General features: G+C 39.1%; 1 protein-coding gene across 1 annotated transcript in view; it reads left to right on the top strand.

Moving 5' to 3' along the window:
• The window catches only part of KCNH7 (potassium voltage-gated channel subfamily H member 7), a 395,413-nt gene that overhangs the window by 245,204 nt on the left and 128,518 nt on the right, over positions 1-21,691 (top strand). The window contains exon 6 of the mRNA XM_070731643.1: positions 171-385. Within this exon, the coding sequence (XP_070587744.1) occupies positions 171-385 (215 nt within the window). The remainder of the gene's footprint in view (positions 1-170; positions 386-21,691) is intronic.

The following is a 21,691-nucleotide window of genomic DNA, read 5'->3' as shown; positions in this document are numbered from 1 at the left end:
GGCACTATATTCTGCCCTTCTTCCACAATTGAAGTGTTGGTGATTCTAACCTAGATAGTTATCAAGTCTGGCTGAAAAACAAAAACAACAATACAGCTATTTCCTTTTTTCGTTATCTGGAAACTGGCTCAAGACGTTATATCAGCTGATATCTATTTTTTTCCCTGTAGGTCCTTTTAACCATATCAAGTCAAGTCTGTTAGGCTCGACATCTGATTCAAACCTCAACAAATACAGCACCATCAATAAGATTCCCCAGCTCACTCTAAACTTTTCTGATATCAAAAATGAAAAAAAGGCATCATCACCTCCATCATCCGAGAAAACAATTATTGCGCCCAAAGTGAAAGAAAGAACACACAACGTTACTGAAAAGGTTACACAGGTAGGAGATTTTTAAAATATGTAATTGTGTCTCTTTTCTAATGTCTGTGCATACTCCACTGCTTCTTTCCATGTTTGCATGTCTTTCATGCTTTTGTTAGACTTGTAGAGTTTGATTCTTCTGAATGAAATAGAATGACTACAATTCTTCTAGCGATACACACAGAGGAAAAACTAAAAGTAAATTAAACCTATAATTAATCAGATAAAAGACTCTGTGAGGGATACTGCATTATTTTGTTGTAAGTGAATTCTGTGGAAGATCCCAAACTTATCTGTTTAAATAGTCCTATTGTCTTTTTTATCATTACTTTCTATGTTATGTTTATATAAACTACTATCCTATACTTGATTGACAAATTAAATAAATAAAATAAAACTCAGGTATTGTACATCTGATATAGTAGCACAGATATTGTTCTATGATGGACTTGATTCATTCTGTTTACCTACCTGACTGAATAATATGCAGAAGTCAAATGACGTTGAGTGAAATTTAGCAATTTCTTCCAGTCCTAATAGCCAAGTTGTCATATGTTACACAGACTACATGAAGTATATGTACACCACGTTACGAGAGTCAGACTATTTAAGAGAGACAAAATCAAGATATGAAGTTCAGGCTGGTAACTTGAGCACTGATTCCAGTACCATCAAGCAGATCTTATTATATTTATATTTCTTGTAGGTTCAATTTCCATCCAAGTCACATAGTCATAAGTATTTCCCAGTTGTTAAAGTTGATCAGTCAAGTAAAGAGATCTTTCTTCTTTTCTACTCTAATTCCTTTGATGCTTATGGTACCTTCATTCTTCCAGTCTGAACTTGTTTCTGATGGAGTGCATGGCTGGAAGTGTTCTGCTTTTAATTTTGGGGTTTCAAGGTTGATTCCCTATTCTCAATGCTCCTCTCGTCTGTATCAGATACTATCACAGAGATATTTGTATAGGTTCACTATCTCTATAGAAGCTGTGTTTTTAATCCCTTCTTTCTCATCCTCTTCCTCACCTTCAACAAAAGCTTCAATTTATTATTATAGTATCCTTCACACATGCCTATTGCAAAACTGAAATTCAGAGATGCTACTGTGATATTTTCACTCTGAATTATTCATCTCTGGGTTTTCCCTTTGATGAATAACATCTCTAAACTCCTCTGATATCTCTGCTTAGTAAGGATTTTATAAGAGCTTTAAAAGATAAAAGCCTTTTATTGTTTCTAAATTGTTTTGTGAGGATCAGCATCTAAAAAGCGATGTGTGTTGATGCTAATAAATTTAAATAAAAAAACATAGCAAAATAAATTCTATCTTTTATGGATCATAGCATAGTCTTTGATCATATCCTGCAGAAGACAATTTTGTTTGAAAGACTGTCAGAGGAGAGTGTTCCTTAGTTAAATGATTCTTTTGACCAATTCAAGTCCATTTTAAGAAGAGCAGCCTTGAAGTTGCTCATCAATTGTGAACACCTAGGCAGCAGATTAAGCAAACAATGACCTGGCCAGTCTTTTGTCTCCTACTTTAGTTTTAATAGATCTCAGGTTCTGTTCATTTTTATAGGTTAATAGACTTTTATAGGGCTTTAGTCATTTGAGTTAGTTTATAGATTTTATTTTCATATTTTATTTATGTTTGACTGTTTGGTAGCAGTTTATTATACAATATATATTATACAACATATTATACAATATGTTATTATACAATATATGTTAGTCTTTGAAGTTTTGTCCTTTCACAGTATAATGGATTGAATTTCTATTAAAATTATACTAATATTTTCTGGTTGCTTAGCTTTCTTTTCCATTATTACAGTTTGGCTTTTGTTCTTGTTTTTCCAATGTGCGAGTATTAAGGCTTGGCAGACCTTCAGAGGGACTCTTTATTTGTTGGAGCTTCAATTGAAGGAACCCTTCAAAGGTCCTTTACGTTTTCAGCAGCAAAATTTAAAGGTGCTTTAAATTTTTCAGAAGGGAAAAAAAAGGGAGGAAGCTAACTTTTGCTGAAAAGTTTCTATACCAGGAGTGTCAAACTCGTGGTCCACAAGCTGAATGCGTCACATGCTGGCCATGCCCACTGCCATTTAGAAAGGGAGGGGACTTATGATATGTCACGTGACAATGCTGTGATGTGAGTTTGACACCCCTGCTCCATATTGTGGCAATCGTCCCATTGCTATTATGTTTAAAAGTTAGCTAGTGAGTTTGCTTAAGAGTCTGATTCTCCCTCCCTCCCTCACTCTCTCTCTCTCTCTCTCTCTCTCATATCTATCACTTTTTTCTTTATGGAGACTCAATTGAAAAATAATTGCACAACCACTCTACAAAAGTCTAATTCTGAACAGGAACGGATGATTACACATATGTACAAATACTCCATTAACAGTTCTCCAGTCATGTCTATTCCATTAACAGGTCTCCAGTCACGTTATCTAGCATTATAATATTATTAATAAACTTCTCTTCAGTGTCAAGAAATACATAGTTCAACCTATCAGAAAGCGAGAATAAAGAAACTTTTCCCCTCAAACTAAAGAACAGCTAGTATTTATGTACGTACATGTGTGTATATTAGTATGATTTTACTTTATCTAATAACTGTTTTTATAAATCTGGGTCAACATATTAAATTGTGTTAAAGAAGGAAATTATTTTAGTATTTTCAAATCCTTGTGTAACTTGCAATAGCCTAAGTCTAGCTTCATTCTGCTTTCTAAAGGCATTGAAGATAATTTAATGCCACAAGATGTCATTCATATTTGTTAGTGATTATCTTAGGGAGAAATATACAAAATAAAAATAACATATTTTGAAAATTAATAGGCACGTCTTTTACAGTTTTATACAATTTACATAGAGTTCCCGGTAGAATCCGTAGTTTAACATGACAGGAACTCTACAGTTCTCTACATTGAAAATTAAATTTGAAGTGTTTGCCAAGGGGGTCAAGAACACTTTGCAGAAAGCTTCCAATTAATGTTGACGTTAGTTTGTATTTCTGTCCTCTTTATGATCTAATAAACTCCTGAACAATTTGCAGCAATAGCTTTTGCAAGTTCACCATTTTTAATGAGAAGAAAATCAATTCCCTGTATTTCCTTCCCATTATAATTTCTTAACTATCATTTCCTAAACATAAACATCTGAGTCCATTACACATACATAAAAAATTGGGGGGGGGGAGAGTTATCAATGTGCATGGAACTTTACAAAGCATAAAAAAGTAGTTTCATGCTCTGAAAATTACCTTATTTTCTTGTTTAGTAGATCCCATTGAACTTATGATCCAGCTGAGAAGGGAGGGTGGGTTTTTTGTTTCTGCTTTTCCTTCATTTTAATTTTGCCATTTCCTTGAATGTTTCTTTTGTGTATTTCATTTACTGTAAGGGTTGCCTTCTCCCCCCCCCCTCAGTTCTGGGTTTGCACAGCTTTTAGGATGCCACCCAAAAGTAGACATACTTAGGACAAAGAAACGAACAAAGCCAGGATCAAAAATAAATTCCTTGAATTTCATTAAATCCCATTACTGTGTAAACCTCATGCATTTAATTAGGTCCATTTTCTCTTACAGAAGAATAAGTTTATTAACTTAATTGGTCTTGTATTAATCTCAGGCTATTGTAGAACTTATCTCCAAGGAACATCTGCAGATGTTACAATTCTGCTGAAAAACTACCAGGTTTTTCTCCACGTTTCACACTCTTCTCGTTGTCTTTCTCATTTTCTTATCTAAGGAATGACACAGGCTGAGAGAACATAGAAAAAATGTAGAAGTTGAATTTCCTATCTATTGAGTTCTTGGTTTCTTGTAAAACTGGTTCTACTAAGAAGGCTTTGGATGTGAACTATGAGAGACAAAGCATAATTGAGTCTGAAGCCCAGCAAAATAGAGTGTCAGTTGATTCTGGTTCCATGGATATGCCTTTTGCAGCTGGAGGTACTGAAGATGCAGATATGCTTGTGTACCATCATGTCCATATCTGCTCTTTGCAACCACATAGACAGCCTTTTTCTAGTTGGATCTTGACTAACTTGACCCTTTAGATTTCCCAATGATATCAATAAAGTAACTTTCCTTGTCCAGCATCTTCCTTCCTTCCTGTTTGCTTGCTTGCCACCCAAATCCCAAAGGACTCTGGGTGGTTTACAACAGGATATAAAATACATTTTAAAACATCATAAAGGATTAAGGAAAAAAAACAGTTTAAAAAATCACATACAGTACATACATATCATTCAAGGCTGGACCTCGTAAAATTGCAAGACCAATGGCCCCAAGCCTGCCAGAAAAACCAGGTCTTCAAATTGCAAGACCAATGGCCCCAAGCCTGCCAGAAAAGCCAGGTCTTCAATGCTTAGGTCAATAGAGTGGGGGCAGTCCGGATCTCAGGCAGTAGTTGTTTCCAGAGAACCAGGGCAGCCACAGAGAAGGCCCTTCCCCATGGGCCCGCCAGCCCACATTGTTTAGCTGACGACCAGCTCTGTGGGATCTTACCAGTGGCTGGGAACTATGAGGTAGAATCTGATAGCTTTAGCTGGGGTGACCTTCACATTTTGGATGGGTCTTCTGGAAGTACTGTAGATACTCTTGACATACATTCCCTAAGGTTCTTCACTCACTCCACTCAGGAACACATTCACTATTACTACCACCATGATGAAGCATCATAGCAGGATCTGAGTACAGCTTCTCTCTATTTATACAGTATAGTAAACATCTCTATTTTAACTTACTTTACAAAGCGTAACCTGTGAAGGGGACTCAGAAGCTGCAGCTGCTTGCTTCTTAAACAGAGTTCAGCAGAACCACACAAATTTTGTGGAATAATAAATAATAATAATAATAATAATAATAATAATAATAATTTATTGGATTTGTACGCCGCCCCTCTCTGAGGAGTCGGGGCAGCTCACAGCAATAAAAGCAATACAGTACAATACAAATCCAATATTAAAAACTAAATTAAGACCCATCAGTACTAAAAACAATCAGTACTACACAACCACACCATTCTCAAATGCCACAAGTCAGAGGGGGGGATTAATCCCCCCATGCCTGGTGACATAAATGGGTCTTCAACATCTTGCAGAAGGCGAGGAGGGTGGGGGCAATTCAAATCTCCAGGGGGAGTTGGTTCCAGAGGGCCGGGGACTCCACAGAGAAGACTCTTCTTCTGGGTCCCGCCAGATGACATTGTTTAGTCAACTGGACCCGGAGAAGGCCAACTCTGTAGCCGCTGGGATTCATGCAGTAGAAGGCGGTCCCGTAGGTATTCTGGTCCAATGCCATGTAGGGCTTTATAGGTCATTACCAACACTTTGAATTGTGTCCAGAAACTGATCGGCAACCAGTGCAAGCCGTGGAGTGTTGACGAGATATGGGCGTATCTACGTTGGCCCATGATTGCTTGCGCGGCCACATTTTGCACAATCTGGAGTTTCTGAAGGTATAATGGTTGCCAATACCAGGCCTAATACAAGTGTGGTAACCTGTAAAATCTTATACAGCTGGGGGGGAGCATGTTACCCCCACTCCCAGCTGTATAAAATCTAGATATAAAATCTGTACCCAGCCTAGCAGGAAAGGATATTGTGTTTATCCACTCCTTTTTAGGAAGTTAAGAGTAGATATTCTTAAACAGCAATAGAATTTAGACATATATACCGCTTCATAGTGCTTTAGAATCGCTTATTGTTCCCAACAATCTGGGTCCTCATTTTACCCACCTCGGAAGGATGGAAGGCAGTTTCCTGTCTCTGAAATCTGCACTCTGTGATGAATTTGATGTCTATTCTTTGTTCTTCATTGGAAACTAGTGAAGATAGCTTTGTTCCTAAGAGCATTCAGACAGTAAAATTCGAATTAGGATAGCACCAGCTTTTACTTTAATCTTCAGTTGCTTTTATGGATGGTTTTAGCTCTCTATATTTTAAGCTGCTTATAATAATTAATAAAGCAAAACAAGGCAGCTTTGCTCGGCCCATTGCCTTTAACATTATATACTGGTGGTTCTATTCTGTAGCATGAAACTAACCATGGTGACTGGATCAAAACCACACGAAGATTATTTCTGGTAAAAAGAAGATGGGATAATTTGCACAAGAAATAAATGGATCTGAAATTTCAAGGAGGCTTCCAGTTTCTTGTGATGATTAAGAAACTGAAAATATTGTTCTCGCCCAGACCATACGAGATAACAATTTAAATTAGCAGTATGATATACAGATGCTTTGTGGAGCTAATTTTCTCATTACATGAATTTCTCATTAAATGACTTTTTAATGAATATGGAAGCTACTGCAAGTTTCAAGAAGAGCGGTGCCCTATTCAAATGTGCATTGTGAAATTCAATGGAGCTATATATTTTTCTTTTGCATGGTAGTTACGTGTAGCATCAGATAGATTTTTTGGGGTGGGGGGACATTTGCATTTTAAAACTGATCTCAGGGCATTACAGCCGAAATGTGCCCAGAGAGATTTTTACAATAAATTTACAGTCAGGTCTCTCAGGTATCAACTATTGGATCACAAAATTATATAGTTTTAACCAATTTGCAGATAAAAGGTTATCTTGTAGAAGCAAAACAGAGACGCAACAGGGTATTCATATATGAACTAGCTGATGTAAATAAAAATAAATGAAAATATTAATAGATTAAGCCATGAAACAGCTCAGTGAATAATTTTCAGGGTAATAAAATAAAGGCATTTGGATTGTTTTGCTATTATGCTTATTTGTTATTGTCCCATCATTATTATCTTTTGTAAGTAACTCAAGGTGGCACACATATCTAATATTCCTTGCTCTTCCTATTTTCCCTACAACAACAACAACAAAAACCTTGTGAGATGAATTGGGCTAAAAGAAAGTGACTGGCCCAAGATCACTCAGCTGGCCTTCATGCCTAAGGCTGGACTAGAACTCACAATTTCCTGGTTTTTAAACTGGTTTGGCCTTAATCAACCAAACTGGGTCTCTATATAATTTCTCCAAAGTGAGATTTGGACTCAAGGTGGCATCTTAAAAGGGGAATAGCCTACCAATTTTCGTTTGTGCTATTTTTGCATTCAGTTTCCCATCTTTCATAGTCACAAAAATTATTTACTTTTTACACTCTTTAAAACCTTTCTCACTGTCTTAAAAATAGTCCTATCCTGGCTTCACCTATTCATGCTGAGCGACTAACAAAAGAAATACAGGTAGTCCTCAACTTACGACCACAGCTGAGCCCAAAACCTCTGTTGTTAAATGAGAGATATGTTAAGGGAGCTTTCCCACCCTTTTACCACCTTTCTTGCCTCAGTTGTTAAGTGAATCATTGCAGTTGATAAGCTAGCAACTCAGTTGTTAAGTGAATCTGGCTTCCCCATTGACTTTGCTTGCAAGAAGATTGCAAAAGATGATCATGTGACCCCAGGACGCTGCACCAGTCATATGTATGAGCCAGTTGCCAAGCATCTGAATGTTGATCATATGATCATGAGGATGCTACAAAGATTGTAACCATGAAAATGGTCCTAAATGACTAAATGAACTGTTTTAAGTCAAGGATTACCTGTACCCACTTTCTCACTTAAGAAGTAGATTGGTGTTGAAATGTTTATAGACAGAAACCATCTCCCAAGTAAAGAGAAGGCTGTATGATCATATTTCCCTTTAGACCAGATGGTGGTCCCTGCAGTAATGAAATTAGACAGCAGAGATTGATGATTTGATGGATTAATCTCAACTACAATGTCTTAGAACATAGATCACCAGCCTGTGGTCCCTGGACCACTTATGGCCAAGGAAAGGAAGGGAAGGGAAGGGAAGGAAAGGAAAGGACCACAGCAAGCCACCATCAAATAAGCTTCAATTATTTTGTAATAATTACACTACCCTTAATAATTTTGTTACAATTAAACAACCTTTAAAGATTTTGCTATGATTAAATAAACATCTATGATTTGGTTATAATTAAATAAGCATTTATAATTTTGTTATGTTAAATTGGTGCCTTTCATATTGATAAAATGAAAGTTCTCTGATCATTGTTTACAAATGTATTTATCTTTTAAAAAATCATATTAGTGGCTGCAGGACTTAAAATTGTGAATTTGGTGATCCGCAGGATATAAAAGTATGACCTTGGTGATCCCTGAGGTCCAAAAGTTTGGGGACTTTTGGCTTAGAACATTTCATGGTTGCTCAAAGCCAACAAAAATTACTTAGAACCAGGAAAGTGTAATCAGTGCTTTTCAAAAGATTCAAAATTTTGGATCACGTGGAAAAAAATCTCTCATCCACAAAAAGCTATTAAATAGGAAAGTTCTTCCCCTCGACCTAATTTTTCACTACAGTCTTGGTCACAGAACTGGGACAGGATCTGTTTTGTTGCAGTGGTGTAGATGGAAGCTGATGGGAGGGGCAGAAATTTTCTCTGTTTGCATTGCAAACAGACGGGAGGACTATTTCTATCTGTGGCCTTTCATTGACTTGACCAATTCTTCTCTCTTTCAAAAAATGAAAAGGGCAGAGTAATTACTATAAACCTTCTAATTGCTGAAGAAAAGTTTACACTTCAGTTACCATGTTAGAGGATTCTCTTTGGTAAGGAGGAGACACAGCATTATTAGTGTTTAAGTTTGTGGGGTGGTGGCTTAAATATATGGTTTGAAGCATATGCCAGTTTTCCTACCCGATGGTAATGTTCTTTTTCACATAAATTTATGCTGAGTCTAATTTCATTGTACTGGCATCATCAAGGCAGAAAAGCTTTTTTTTTTAATCGAAGACATGATGTTCATACTGTGAATTAGTTTAGCCTTTAGCATTGGTGTTTCTTTGGAAAAAACAGCAAGGAAAGACTAACTGAGCTAGCATGGGGTTATGGCTTGGAAGAAAAATATATTAATTATTTGACTATGACTGTGGTTTTTTACTGTCATAGGAAAATCCCAAATGATGCCAAAATTAGGGTTTTCCTCCCCCCCCTTCTCAAATAATAAGCAGAAACAATTTTGTTTTCAATTGGTCACAGCAGCACTGGAAACCTAACCCTCTACATCCTCCTAATTTACCTGATTTCAGATGCACGCATTGATTTTGAATTCCATAGAGAAGACCAGCCTACACAAATGCAAGATGGCCTTTACTTCTGAATTGGCACTTAGATCTGGTCATGAACAGCTTTGGGCATCCTCTTTTTCCAAATTAGATACACTGAATATCTTATTCTCAGGAGCCTTGTAACTTCCCTTTGGGTACAATATTAATCAGTTCCAGATATGCAAGTAATATATACTGTCTTGTCTTTCTAGATCAGTGGTTCTCAATCTTTCTAATGCCGTGACCCCTTAATACAATTCCTCATGTTGTGGTGACCCCCAACCATAAGTCTAATGCTAAGTCTCTCAACAGAGCTTTGAGCTGATTGGCAGGAAGGTCAGAGGGACACCCCCACTGTAAACACCTGATTGGTCAGATTGTAAAAATATTTTCCAAGGTGCCAGAATAGAAGCTTTAGTTCCTAACACCATGGGAAATTTGTCTTTGCCCAATGTTTTTAGGCAGCGGTGGCCAACAAGCCAGAAGGCTAAGTTGCACTCACCCCCACGGCTCATAAGTTCTTGTGGGACCAGTGCGATTTTGCTGCTGCACCTGTGAAGGTAGCAAAAACGCTCACGGAGCCACAGATAAAACCTTGCTGAAACACGGGCGCAATTTTGCTACCTCCACAGGTGCAGCAGCAAAATCATGCTGGTCCCGCAAGAACTTATGAGCCGCGACGGCGAGCGCAATTTAGTGTTCCATCGCTGGTCTTAGGTGACCCCTGTGAAACGGTCATTTGACACCCCCCAAAGGGGTCCCAACCCCCAGGTTGAGAACCACTGTTCTAGATCCATAAGAAATACAGCCTTCAATCTTCTGCTCCTGAGTAGCATGTCTTCTGGTTTGAATGAATAACATATTTGCATCAATCCCTGAGTTAGAAGGAAGATCACATTACAGGCAATGTGAACAACCATTATCTAAGGCACTAAAGGAAGAAGTGCCAGTTAAAGTAAACCATGTTGCCCTGGAGTCTTAATATCTCTATCCAACTATTTACCAAAGCCCAGTAGATACAGAAAGAGAAAATGATGCTTCTATCTTAATTTTTCCATCTAAACCAAAGCAAGATAGCAATCACATCTAGGACAAACAGGGCTTGTAGAAACACTAAAAATAATCCATTTACTCAGATCTCTGACTGCTTATACACTGCCCTAAATCCTCTTCCTCTACTTAAATGTGTTCAGAGAGTGTGAAGAAAGTTTTCCCAAGAGGTTATTTTGTGGATAAGTCTCTTAAGACTTTGAGCCAAGCTTTTTCCCTATTCTCCTGCCTCTAAAGAGAAAACTTGTGAAAGAAGGAATTGTTAAACATAAAAATATAGAAACATAGAAACATAGAAGATGGACGGCAAAAAAGACCTCATGGTCCATCTAGTCTGCCCTTATACAGTGATACCTTGTCTTACAAACTTAATTGGTTCCGGGACGAGGTTCTTAAGGTGAAAAGTTTGTAAGATGAAACAATGTTTCCCATAGGAATCAATGGAAAATCAATTAATGCATGCAAGTCCAAAATTCACCCCTTTTGCCAGCCAAAGTGCCCGTTTTTGCACTGCTAGGATTCCCCTGAGGCTCCCCTCCCTGGGAAACCCCATCTCCGGACTTCCGTGTTTTTGTGATGCTGCAGGGGAATCCCAGCAGGGGAATCCCAGCATCGCAAAAACGAGCGCTTTGCTGGCAACAGAAGTCTGGAGGTGGGGTTTCCCAGCGAAGGGAGCCTCATTGAAATCGCAGCATCGCAAAAACACCAAAGTCCTCGAAACCCCACCTGTGGACATCTGTGTTTTTGCGATGCTGTCATTTCAGTGAGGCTCCCTTCGCTAGGAAACCCTACCTCCGGACTTCCATTGCCAACAAAGCACCCATTTTTGTGCTGCTAGGATTCCCCTGCAGCATCACAAAAACACGGAAGTCCGGAGGTGTGGTTTCCCATGGAGGGGAGCCTCAGGAGAATCCCAGCAGTGCAAAAACAGGTGCTTTGTTGGCAATGGAAGTCCGGAGGCAGGGCATCCCAGCAGCTGTGGTGGGTTTGTAAGGTGAAAATAGTTTGTAAGAAGAGGCAAAAAAATCTTAAACCCCGGGTTTGTATCTTGAAAAGTTTGTATGATGAGGCGTTTGCAAGACGAGGTATCACTGTACTATTTCCTGTATTTTATCTTAGAATGGATATATGTTTATGCCAGGCATGTTTAAATTCAGGTATTGTGGATTTACCAACCACGCCTGCTGGAAGTTTATTCCAAGCATCTACTCCTCTTTCAGTAAAGTAATATTTTCTCACCTGACTTCTAATCTTTCCCCCAGCTAACCTCAGATCGTGCCCCCTTGTTCTTGTGTTCACTTTCCTATTAAAAACACTTCTCTCCTGAACTTTATTTAACCCTTTAACATATTAAAGAGGAGCTGACTTCTAATTATGCTTACTTCTATTTTTTTTTACCGTAATATTCAGAATAGAATGTACCATCTCTGTGGCTCCACAGTTTATCACTTGTTTTATTTATTTATATCCCACCTTTATTATTTTATGTGGACAGATAGTTCAATATTCAGTATATGTCCTCTGGGAGGAAGGGATGGGTTCCATTTACTCTGTCCATCAGTTCACATGGTGATGTTTTGCAGCTGCTCAGCTGTGCTTCAGGTGAAAAAATAAAGGTTGGGGGCAGGTTGGAGAACTTTTTTCCAAGCAGAGTAGGAGGACAAGCTATCACATCACAGAAAAATATGCCAAAAATTCAGAAAAAAAGATGGCGGTGTTCACAGCCACCACTACATGGACCACCACCACAAACCGGATATGTCACACCATTGTTGTATCACCATGGTTTGGGCAATCTGGTCCGAACTGGGAGGAACCCACCCCTGCTGGGAGGAGATGATGAAGGATCACCCTGAGACAGGAGAAATTTTTTGCTGCTGACAGCAGGGCAGTGAAGAATAGAAGGGGCTTCTTTTCCTTCTCTTTCTCCTTCTCAACAAATCCACTGTGAAAGGAGAGGTCTTCTCTTGTCCTAAGAACCTGGGATTTTTCTTTACAATTTACCAATGAGTAGAACATTCTCTTATCTACCAACATGCAGGTGGAAAGACTAGGATGAAGGAAAAAAGATATGAATCTCATGTAGCACATTTTATAATAAAATTTAAAAAAATGTTCATGTGTGATCATAAGCACTGACAAGTAATTGACTTTACAGGAGAAAATGACAGACATAGAGAGAGACTACCTGGGTGTTTTTTTGGAGTTGGGGGAATCCTTCTGTTCTAATGTGGTCTTTTTAATATAAAAGGAGAAGAGTAAGAATGGTGGGAGATGATTTGTGAGCTTTAAGTTCTGACTTTTTCTCTCTTTAGACTCGCACTACTAGGACCAGGGTGTCAAACTCATGACAACATGTCACCATGTGACGTATCACAACTTTTCCCCCCCACTGCTAAACTGGGAATTCGCATGGCCAAAATATGACGCATGCAGCCCGCAGACCTCAAGTTTGACACCCCTATAACTAGGGAAAGACTCAGAAATTGCAGCTTTGTATTCTTGGTAACAATGAGCCGGAGTGGCGCAGTGGGTAGAGTGCTGTACTGCAGGCCACTGAAGCTGACTGCTAGATCTGAAGGTCAGCGGTTCAAATCTCATCACCGGCTTGAGGTTGACTCAGGCTTCCATCCTTCCGAGGTGGGTAGAATGAGGACCCGGATTGTGGGGGCAATATGCTAGCTCTCTTTTTAAAAGGTGCTATTGATAACATGTTGTAAGCCGCCCTGAGTCTAAGGAGAAGGGCGGCATACAAATCTAATTAATAATAATAATAATAATAATAATAATAATAATAATAATAATAATAAAAAATAAATAAATAAAAACTCGGGGGGGATCGAATTTAAAAAACAATGTCAGCCAACAATCATGGGCCACATTTATACTATATTCTGTATCTGGTTTCTGAATTAACCCATTTAACCTACTAATTAAAGCCCTACATGGCATTGGACCAGAATACCTCCAGAACCGCCTTCTACTGCACGAATCCCAGTGGCCGATAAGGTCCCACAGAGTTGGCCTTCTCCGAGTCCCGTTGACCAAACAACGTCGTTTGGCGGGCCCCAGGGGAGAGCCTTCTCTGTGGCGGCCCCGGCCCTCTGGAATCACTCCCCCCAGAGATTAGAACGGCCCCCACCCTCCTTGTCTTTCACAAGTTACTCAAGACCCACCTATATCGCCAGGCATGGGGGAACTAAGACATCTCCCCCAGGCTTTTTTTATATTTTATGTTTGGTATATAGGTGCTGTACGGTTTTTTATTGTTGGGGTTTTTTAATATATTTTTTATTATTAGATTTGTCCCATTGCTATACTGTTTTTATTACTGTTGTGAGCCACCCCGAGGTCTTCGGAGAGGGGCATCATACAAATCTAATAAATAATAATAATAATTATTATTATTATTGTTGTTGTTGTTGTTGTTGTTGTTGTTGTTGTTTACATACAAATTGTTATTTTTATATTTTGTAAGCCGCTCCAAGTCCTCGAAGAGGAGCGGCATATAAATCTAATTAAATAAAATAAATTTTAAAAAATAAATAATCTACAGAAATCTAGTTAAGCTTACCCTAATATTCAAACTTAGCATGCTGTACAACTATTATGTGAGTGTATTGTGCAATATGGACAGAGTCATGTTCCTGTGGCTCTTGAGAAATTGCTGGATTCTCCCTTACAGTGGTCTACTCTAGACAAATTCTTTGAAAAAAAATTATAGGAACATGTGGAGGAAACATTACCCATCATATTATAAGACATTTGCGAACAGTTCTAAACCTCAAATTTTGAATTGAATCAGATGTTAATTCTGTATCATTAGTCTAAATTAGGGAAATGCATAATTTTGATTCTACAAGGACAATGCAATTTCACATTATTTTATGCTAGTGTTTTTATTTGGTGTGCTCTGAATGAGGTTTGTGTGCTCTGGCTGCAGTTTCTCTTTTCCCCAGCATGTCTATTTTTGCCCCATAGAAAACTAATGTATCTATTACCCAGGAAACTTATCTGTGTTTACTTTCAGCAAAATGTATGTAGATATTTTTCATTGCAATCCCAGTCCTAATTATAGTAATGATTTAAGTGTGGCTAATTACATGATCATTTCCAAAGTGTAATTACATAAAGCAAATGTGGAAAAACAGCTGGATTGTTGGAACAAAGGTGTGTGTGGGGGGGAGGAGTACAGTTTACTGTGATGGGACCAGCTGTCAAGATCAATGGGCTGATTCCTTTAGTGCCTCACACCTGTGCTGTCATTAAGGGAAATCAAACATGAACAAGCCATAAAGGTGAGCAGTGAAAAGCTAATGTCAGGGATAAGGAAGTGGAAGATTGGCCTAATTAGAACTTTTTTCCTCTGGAGTGGACCTATTAAAACTCTTTCTTCATAATGGCAAATAGGATTAGGCATGTTGCCAAATCCTAAATACTGGGTTGCTGATGCAGCTGTAGCTTATCCATCCTGGAGGCAAAGGGATGCCACAATTCTGAGAAAGCAACCTGCTTCCTAAAAGTCTGTAGAGATTCTCAGTTATCATAGGTCAGGGTTGTCCCAAAGGTGCTTGCTTTTTTTGCAGGAGTTCCTGGACTTCCTTGTTTTTTTCTTTTGAAGACATTTCGCTTTTTATCCAAGAAACTTCTTCGGTTCCGACCGAATGAAAAGATGGTCTAGTTGCTTCCTGAAAAAAGCACCTGCTTGCTAGTACTGGATTACGCTTCAACATCCGCTGTCCTTGAGATGTGGAAGCTATGATCTATCACTTTGTGATTATAAATGAATGCACTGAAAGCTTATGCATCAGGGACAAATTCCTTGTGTGTCCTATCACACTTGGCCAATAAATATTTTTATTCTGTTCTATGATTTCATACACCCACATACCCACATAAACACACATACACCATCTTATTTGTTTGTTTGTTTGTTTGTTTGTTTGTTTATTTTTATCTATCTATCTAGCATCTATCTATTTATTTATTTATTTATTTATTTATTTATTTATTTATTTATTTATTTATTAAATTTGTATGCCGCCCCTCTCCGTAGACTCGGGGCGGCTCACAGCAGTGATAGAAACAATGTACAATACAAATCTAATAATACGAAGTTAAAAACCCATAATTTAAAAAACATGCACACATCTTGGCTATGATCCTCACACCACTCTGAACATTGCTGTTGAATTATAACTTTTAAGGTGGGAAGAAGGGGCACATTATTGTGTGACAATTAATCCTAATAATTGCACTTAATGTAATATCATTTTGATTAATGATATCATTTTGATTAAATGACTTCATTTTTGATCTGGCTGTCTTCACCAACTTTCTGAAGAACAACTATTCTGACACCGCTTAAGGTCAACAGCATTCCTCAATCTTCCAAATATTTTCCGCACTTACTAGAAACAAATTTTGATATTCTGCAAATTTCAGGAGTTAGAGAGCTTACAAAACTTGGGAAAGTCCTATACTTTATGTCCTTTGGTATATATGAATGGCCCAAAACCAGGTGTTTTCCTCAAAAAACAAACCAAAGGAAAGTGGGGAGAGAAGCCAATCTTCTCTTGAGGTTTCTTATTTCCCACCAAAATTGGACTGAACAGGACCACATATTTGTATATAGCACTGCCTTCTTCAAAACAACTGTCATGAGCTTCCCAATACAGTAATACCTCGTCTTACGAACCTAATTGGTTCCCGGGGGAGGTTCGTAAGACGAAAAGTTTGTAAGATGAAACATTGTTTCCCATAGGAAACAATGTAAAATTAATTAATCCATGCAACAGAAAAAAACACACAAAAAAACGCCGCCGCCCAGCTGTTGCTTTTTGAAACAGCCGGGGGGCTTCTCAGCATCCTCTTGAACCCGAACGCCAAACCCGAACTTCCGGGTTCGGCATTTGGGAGGCCGCCGAGAAGCCCCCCGGCTGTTTTAAAAGGTGACAGACGAGCAGCAGGGCTTCTCGGTGGCCACCCGAACCCGAACTTTTGCTGAACTTCCGGGTTCGGTGTTCAGGAGGCTGCCGAGAAGCCCCGCCGCCCGGCTGTCGTCTTTTGAAACAGCCAGGGGGGCTTCTCGGCGGCTTCCCGAACACCGAACCCGGAAGTTCGGGTTTGGCGTTCGGGTTCAGGAGGATGCTGAGAAGCCACCCGGCTGTTTTAAAAGACGACAGCTGGGCGGCGGAGCTTCTCAGCGGCCTCCCGAACCCGAACTTTTGCCGAACTTCCGGGTTCGGCGTTCGGGAGGCTGCCGAGAAGCCCTGTCGCCTGGCTGTCACGTTTTGAAACAGCCAGGGGGCTTCTCGGCGGCCTCCCGAACGCCGAACCCGTAAGTTCGGGTTTGGCATTCGGGTTCAGGAGGACGCTGAGAAGCCCCCCGGCTGTTTCAAAAACCGACAGCCGGGCGGCGGGGCTTCTCGGCAGCGGAGGCAGTGGGTTCGTAAGAAGGAAAAAGTTCGTAAGAAGAGGCCAAAATTTTCTGAACCCCAGGTTCGTATCTCAGGTTGTTCGTAAGACGAGGGGTTCGTATCATCAGGTAACACTGTATAGAAGATTTTTTACAATACAACCTTATATAGTACATGCCTGTTTTGAAAATTCCCCTGAATTCACTGAGGTTTACTCCTGAGTAGATAAATGTAAGATTGTACTTCTAAGAAGATACAGAGGTATGAAAGAAGAAAAAAATAATGCATATTTTTTTCAATCCTTAATAAGGATATAGACAGAAACAAAGCCCTTCCACTTATCTTCAAGGATATTGTTTAAAGTTTCAGGCTCTTAAGTTTAAATCAGGGAAAGTATTTAAGCAGCTACTTTAACCAGAGAACTAGTTCATATATGTGTGTATTAAGCAAACAAAATTTCCTAGAAATTAGAGATTATTCAAAACTCATGAACAATGAGTTAAGGGGAAAATCTGATCTGTTGTGAAGATGAGTTAGGAGTGATTGTTATCTATTCTGAGCTAATTTTTTAAAAAAAACCTTTAAGAACAGCAAATCTATGTCAGAAAAGAGTGGCAGAAATCACTGAATGAAGTAGTTATAGTTTGCAGTGGTTTAAAATAAAATGTTACCTTTTCCCCAATGATGAACCTGGTAAGCAGAAGTCAACAAATAAGTAGGTGAAACATAATTTTTATAACAGGATAGGTATCTTGCTTCCCAGCCACGAAGGAAGGAAGGAAGGAAGGAAGGAAGGAAGGAAGGAAGGAAGGATAAATATATCTGAAGGGTGCTATACAATTAAAATGGCACTCTATTTTAAATAGCATTTAAAAAAGGTGTGCCTATAAGTGCATGGAAAAAATGTCTGGAAAATGCGGTAACCGAGAAACTAATAAATTTCAATATACCTCTAAAAATGATACATACATGTCTACAGTTGTCTTAGAATTTGTTATCCCATGAAGACTTCTGGTAATAATTTCATGTCTGAACATTTTTTACTGTTCTGTCATTTGTTTTCAACAGTGGTTATTGGATTTGTCTTTAAATGTATGAGATTGTAACTCAGATTTTGTAGTTAAATTTTATTATGTATCACTCCTCACACTGTCAGTTGTTTTGAGGCATATAGGCAAGAGATGAAATAACAGTATGAATACTTTGTTTTTCAGAGTATAAGACACACAATGCATCTTATACACTGAATACAGCCATTTTTGGCCTCCCAAAGCCCTGCTCCTGCATCCAATTTTTGCGATTTTTGTTTTTCACAAAAAAGGAGTGTGCAGAATTTGGGAAGCTTGCAGAGTGCTCCTCTGTTTTTTGCCTTCCCCCCAACCCCTAGGAGCACTCCGCAGGGCTCCCAAACCCTTGTGTAACCCACTTTTTTTTACAAAAACAAGTGAAACATGGGTCCGTTTTCGTGAAAAATGGGGTGCAGAGGGTTTGGGAGGCCTGCAGAGGGCTCCTGTGGGTTGGGGGAAGGCAAAGACTTCTTTTTCTTACTTACCTCTTTGAAATCTTGGTGCGTCTCATACACCAGTGTGGCTTATAGTCCAAAGAATAAAGTAGATTGACTTTGTTATGCTTTAAGATTCACTGACGCAGTTAGTTAAGGCAATATTCAGTTGCATACATTTCACTGGATCTGGATTCAGTCCTATTAATTAAATTGTGACTCATAACTGAGTCACGATTAATAATTCTCAGTCTGGTATACAGGGGTGCAGCTATTGCAATGGCTATGTGTCAGCTGCTGGAAGTGCCCATATTTAGCGTGGAATACAACAACACACATCTTCCTCTAGAGCAAGGGTGTCAAACTCTAAGCCTCGGGGCCAGATCCAGCCTGCAGGGTGCTTAGATCTGGTCTGCGGGGCTGCCCTGTGGACCACGGGCTGTGCAGCCCTCCCAAACTCCATTTTTGCTGGCAGAGGATTGCAGGAGGCCATCACAGCCGAAAACGGAACTTCAGGAGGCTTTCCTGAACTCTGAGAAGACCAATAAATAGCCCAATGTGCAGGGCAGCCATTGTGCGCATGCACAGGGAGAGCACTGCATTATAAGTGTGGGTATGCATGCGCACACTATCGCGCACGCACGCACCCTTTTGGCACCCAAGCTAAAAAGGGGTTGCCATCACTGGTGTAGGGTTTCCTGCTTGAGTGGGATCAGGGTAGCATTGGACTACTAGATGACCTATAAGGTGTCTTCCAACTCTGTTAATCTGTTAAATCTGTTATCAGTCCTTAGTGTTCTTCTTAAAAACAGGGCTCAACTGGTTCAGGTTTTGTATCTCTGCATCCTAAATTAGCATTGGGACTATTTTTGCCATATATACTATCAGCATAGGGATCAGGATTCCTGGGTAATTTTAATTAAGTAGTTTATGTAGATTTTTAGTACTAGATACAGGTCTTGCCTGATGTTGCATTCATCTTAAATGAAACAGCGTAGGCTGGGAACAGTCAGAAAGGTTTATTATTACACAAGGAGAAATATAACGGTAACTGGAATGGAGCTAACGGCAAGAACAACAACATGGCGGTGCCTGGCAGCTATTTATATCCCTGCTGTCAGGCTGAGCCAACCAATCAGGTATGTGTATTTTCCCCTCCAAGGAATAAGGGGCGGGTAACCAAACTTAACTGTTTACTGGACACAACACCTGAGTCTTCACAAACTGTATTCAGGTAGTCTTCAATTTACAACTACAATTGAGATTGCAATTTAAACTGTTAAGCAATGCAGTTAAGTGAGTCATGCCTGGTTTTTACAACTTTTTTGCCCTTTACCAATACAATAAAGAACAAACAAAAATCTAAGAAATTATGAGCCAACTGGTACTTTAATTTTAGAAGGACTTCAGTGCATTATATTGAGATTGCTATTTTCATAATTTCAAGGCCGTTGTTGTTTTGTTTTGCTTCTAACTACACACTATAATTATTCAAAAGTGTACTAAAATTATACTAAGTGCATCACCAATGTACAGAATTATACCAGAGTGCAGACATTTAAATATTTTGCATGATTAAATAATTGATTTTTCCCCATTTTTAATCTTATAAAGTATCTGAAATTGTGTGAATTGAGCAGCAAATTAGTACAAATAAAATTAATAAATAAATGAACAATTGATTGGATAATTGGATAAGGAGGAAGCATTTATATTTAACTGTCACTTGAAACAGAACTAGATTAATTATTCATCTAGCAGAAGGTTACCAGATTGAGGTGATAGGGGGCTTCAATAACTTCAGTAATTATGAGACAAAACCCGATGTGTAGCCAGCGTTCCCGGTGAATCACTCTTGCTGAGAAAGTCAAAATGGAAGTGATGAAATTAGGGAAAATACAAAAAGTAATGGTCTTTGTAGTCATGAGGGAAGACAGTTCAGATAAAAAAATGGAAATCAGTAACATTTGAAAGAAAGTGGTAACAAACCATAATTGTTCTTTGACCAAGAACAATAGTTTGTATGTGTTTCCGTGCAAAGTAATGAGACCCTAGGTTGGAAAGCTCTCAGTTGATTATTGGAAAGGAAGGATGTCAATCTTTTATGAGTAGATCCAGAACAGAGGTAGGACTCAGCAGGTTCTGAGCAGTTCTGCAGAACTAGTGGTGGAAACTTTGAGTAGTTCAGAGAACTAGTAACTGGTTCTGACTGGCTCCACCCCCATCTATTCTCTGCCTCCCGAGTCCCAGCTGATCAGGAGGAACTGGGGATTTTGCAGTAACCTTCCCTTGCTAAACCACCAAGCCACACCCACACAACTGGTAGTAAAAAATTGTGAAACTCAACTACTGATCCAGATGTTCCGATCAAAGGTATCAAAAATTCTGGTAGTTGTTGCTGCCACTATTAGAAGAAAGGTTTCTCACTTGACAAGGATATGTACAGTTGAACGTGGAAGTGGCAAACACAAACCAAGGAAATGTTGAAACTCTCAGAACCAATATGAGTACTGTATAGTGATAAAGAGAGACCTACTGTGGGTTCAATTCAATTCAATTCAATTTATTAGATTTGTATGCCGCCCCTCTTTGAAGACTCGGGGCGGCTCACAATAGTAATAAAACAATATTATAGCAAAACAAATCTAATATTAAAAGAAGCATATAAAACCCTATCATATTAAAAAGCAAACAGCACATACATACCAAACATAGATATAAAAATATTTTTAAAAGCCTGAGGGAAAAGATGTCTCAACTCCCCCATGCCTGGCGGTATAGATGGGTCTTGAGTAATTTAGGGAAGATAAGAAGGGTGGGGGCAGTTCTAATCTCCGGGGGGAGTTGATTCCAGAGGGCCAGGGCCACCACAGAGAAGGCTCTTCCCCTGGGGCCCGCCAAACGACATTGTTTAGTCGACGGGACCCGGAGAAGGCCAACTCTGTGGGACCTTATTGGTCGCTGGGATTCGTGCGGTAGCGGTTCCACCCTCATTGGTAGAAGCTCTGATGCTTGTTGAGAGACAATATATTCTCTTGGAGCAATCTACCTCAAATGATGATTATTACAGGAAAAAGTTAAGCCTATGAGACAGGATGTAAACAAAACAGAAATTAAGTGTATTGTGATGCATGTTTTATGAATGAGTGAACTTAGTGAAATGAGTCACTGTAAATCAGATAATTAATAATTCTATGAGACTGCAGAGGAATATAAAGGGGATAATACTCAGCGCTTTGGTATCTGTGTTT

The sequence above is a fragment of the Erythrolamprus reginae genome, chromosome 1 (genome assembly GCF_031021105.1).
Source record: "Erythrolamprus reginae isolate rEryReg1 chromosome 1, rEryReg1.hap1, whole genome shotgun sequence".
In the NCBI taxonomy this organism is placed as follows: domain Eukaryota; kingdom Metazoa; phylum Chordata; class Lepidosauria; order Squamata; family Dipsadidae; genus Erythrolamprus; species Erythrolamprus reginae.
Note: the sequence above shows the minus strand (reverse complement) of the source record. Positions and strands in the feature narration are given on the sequence as shown.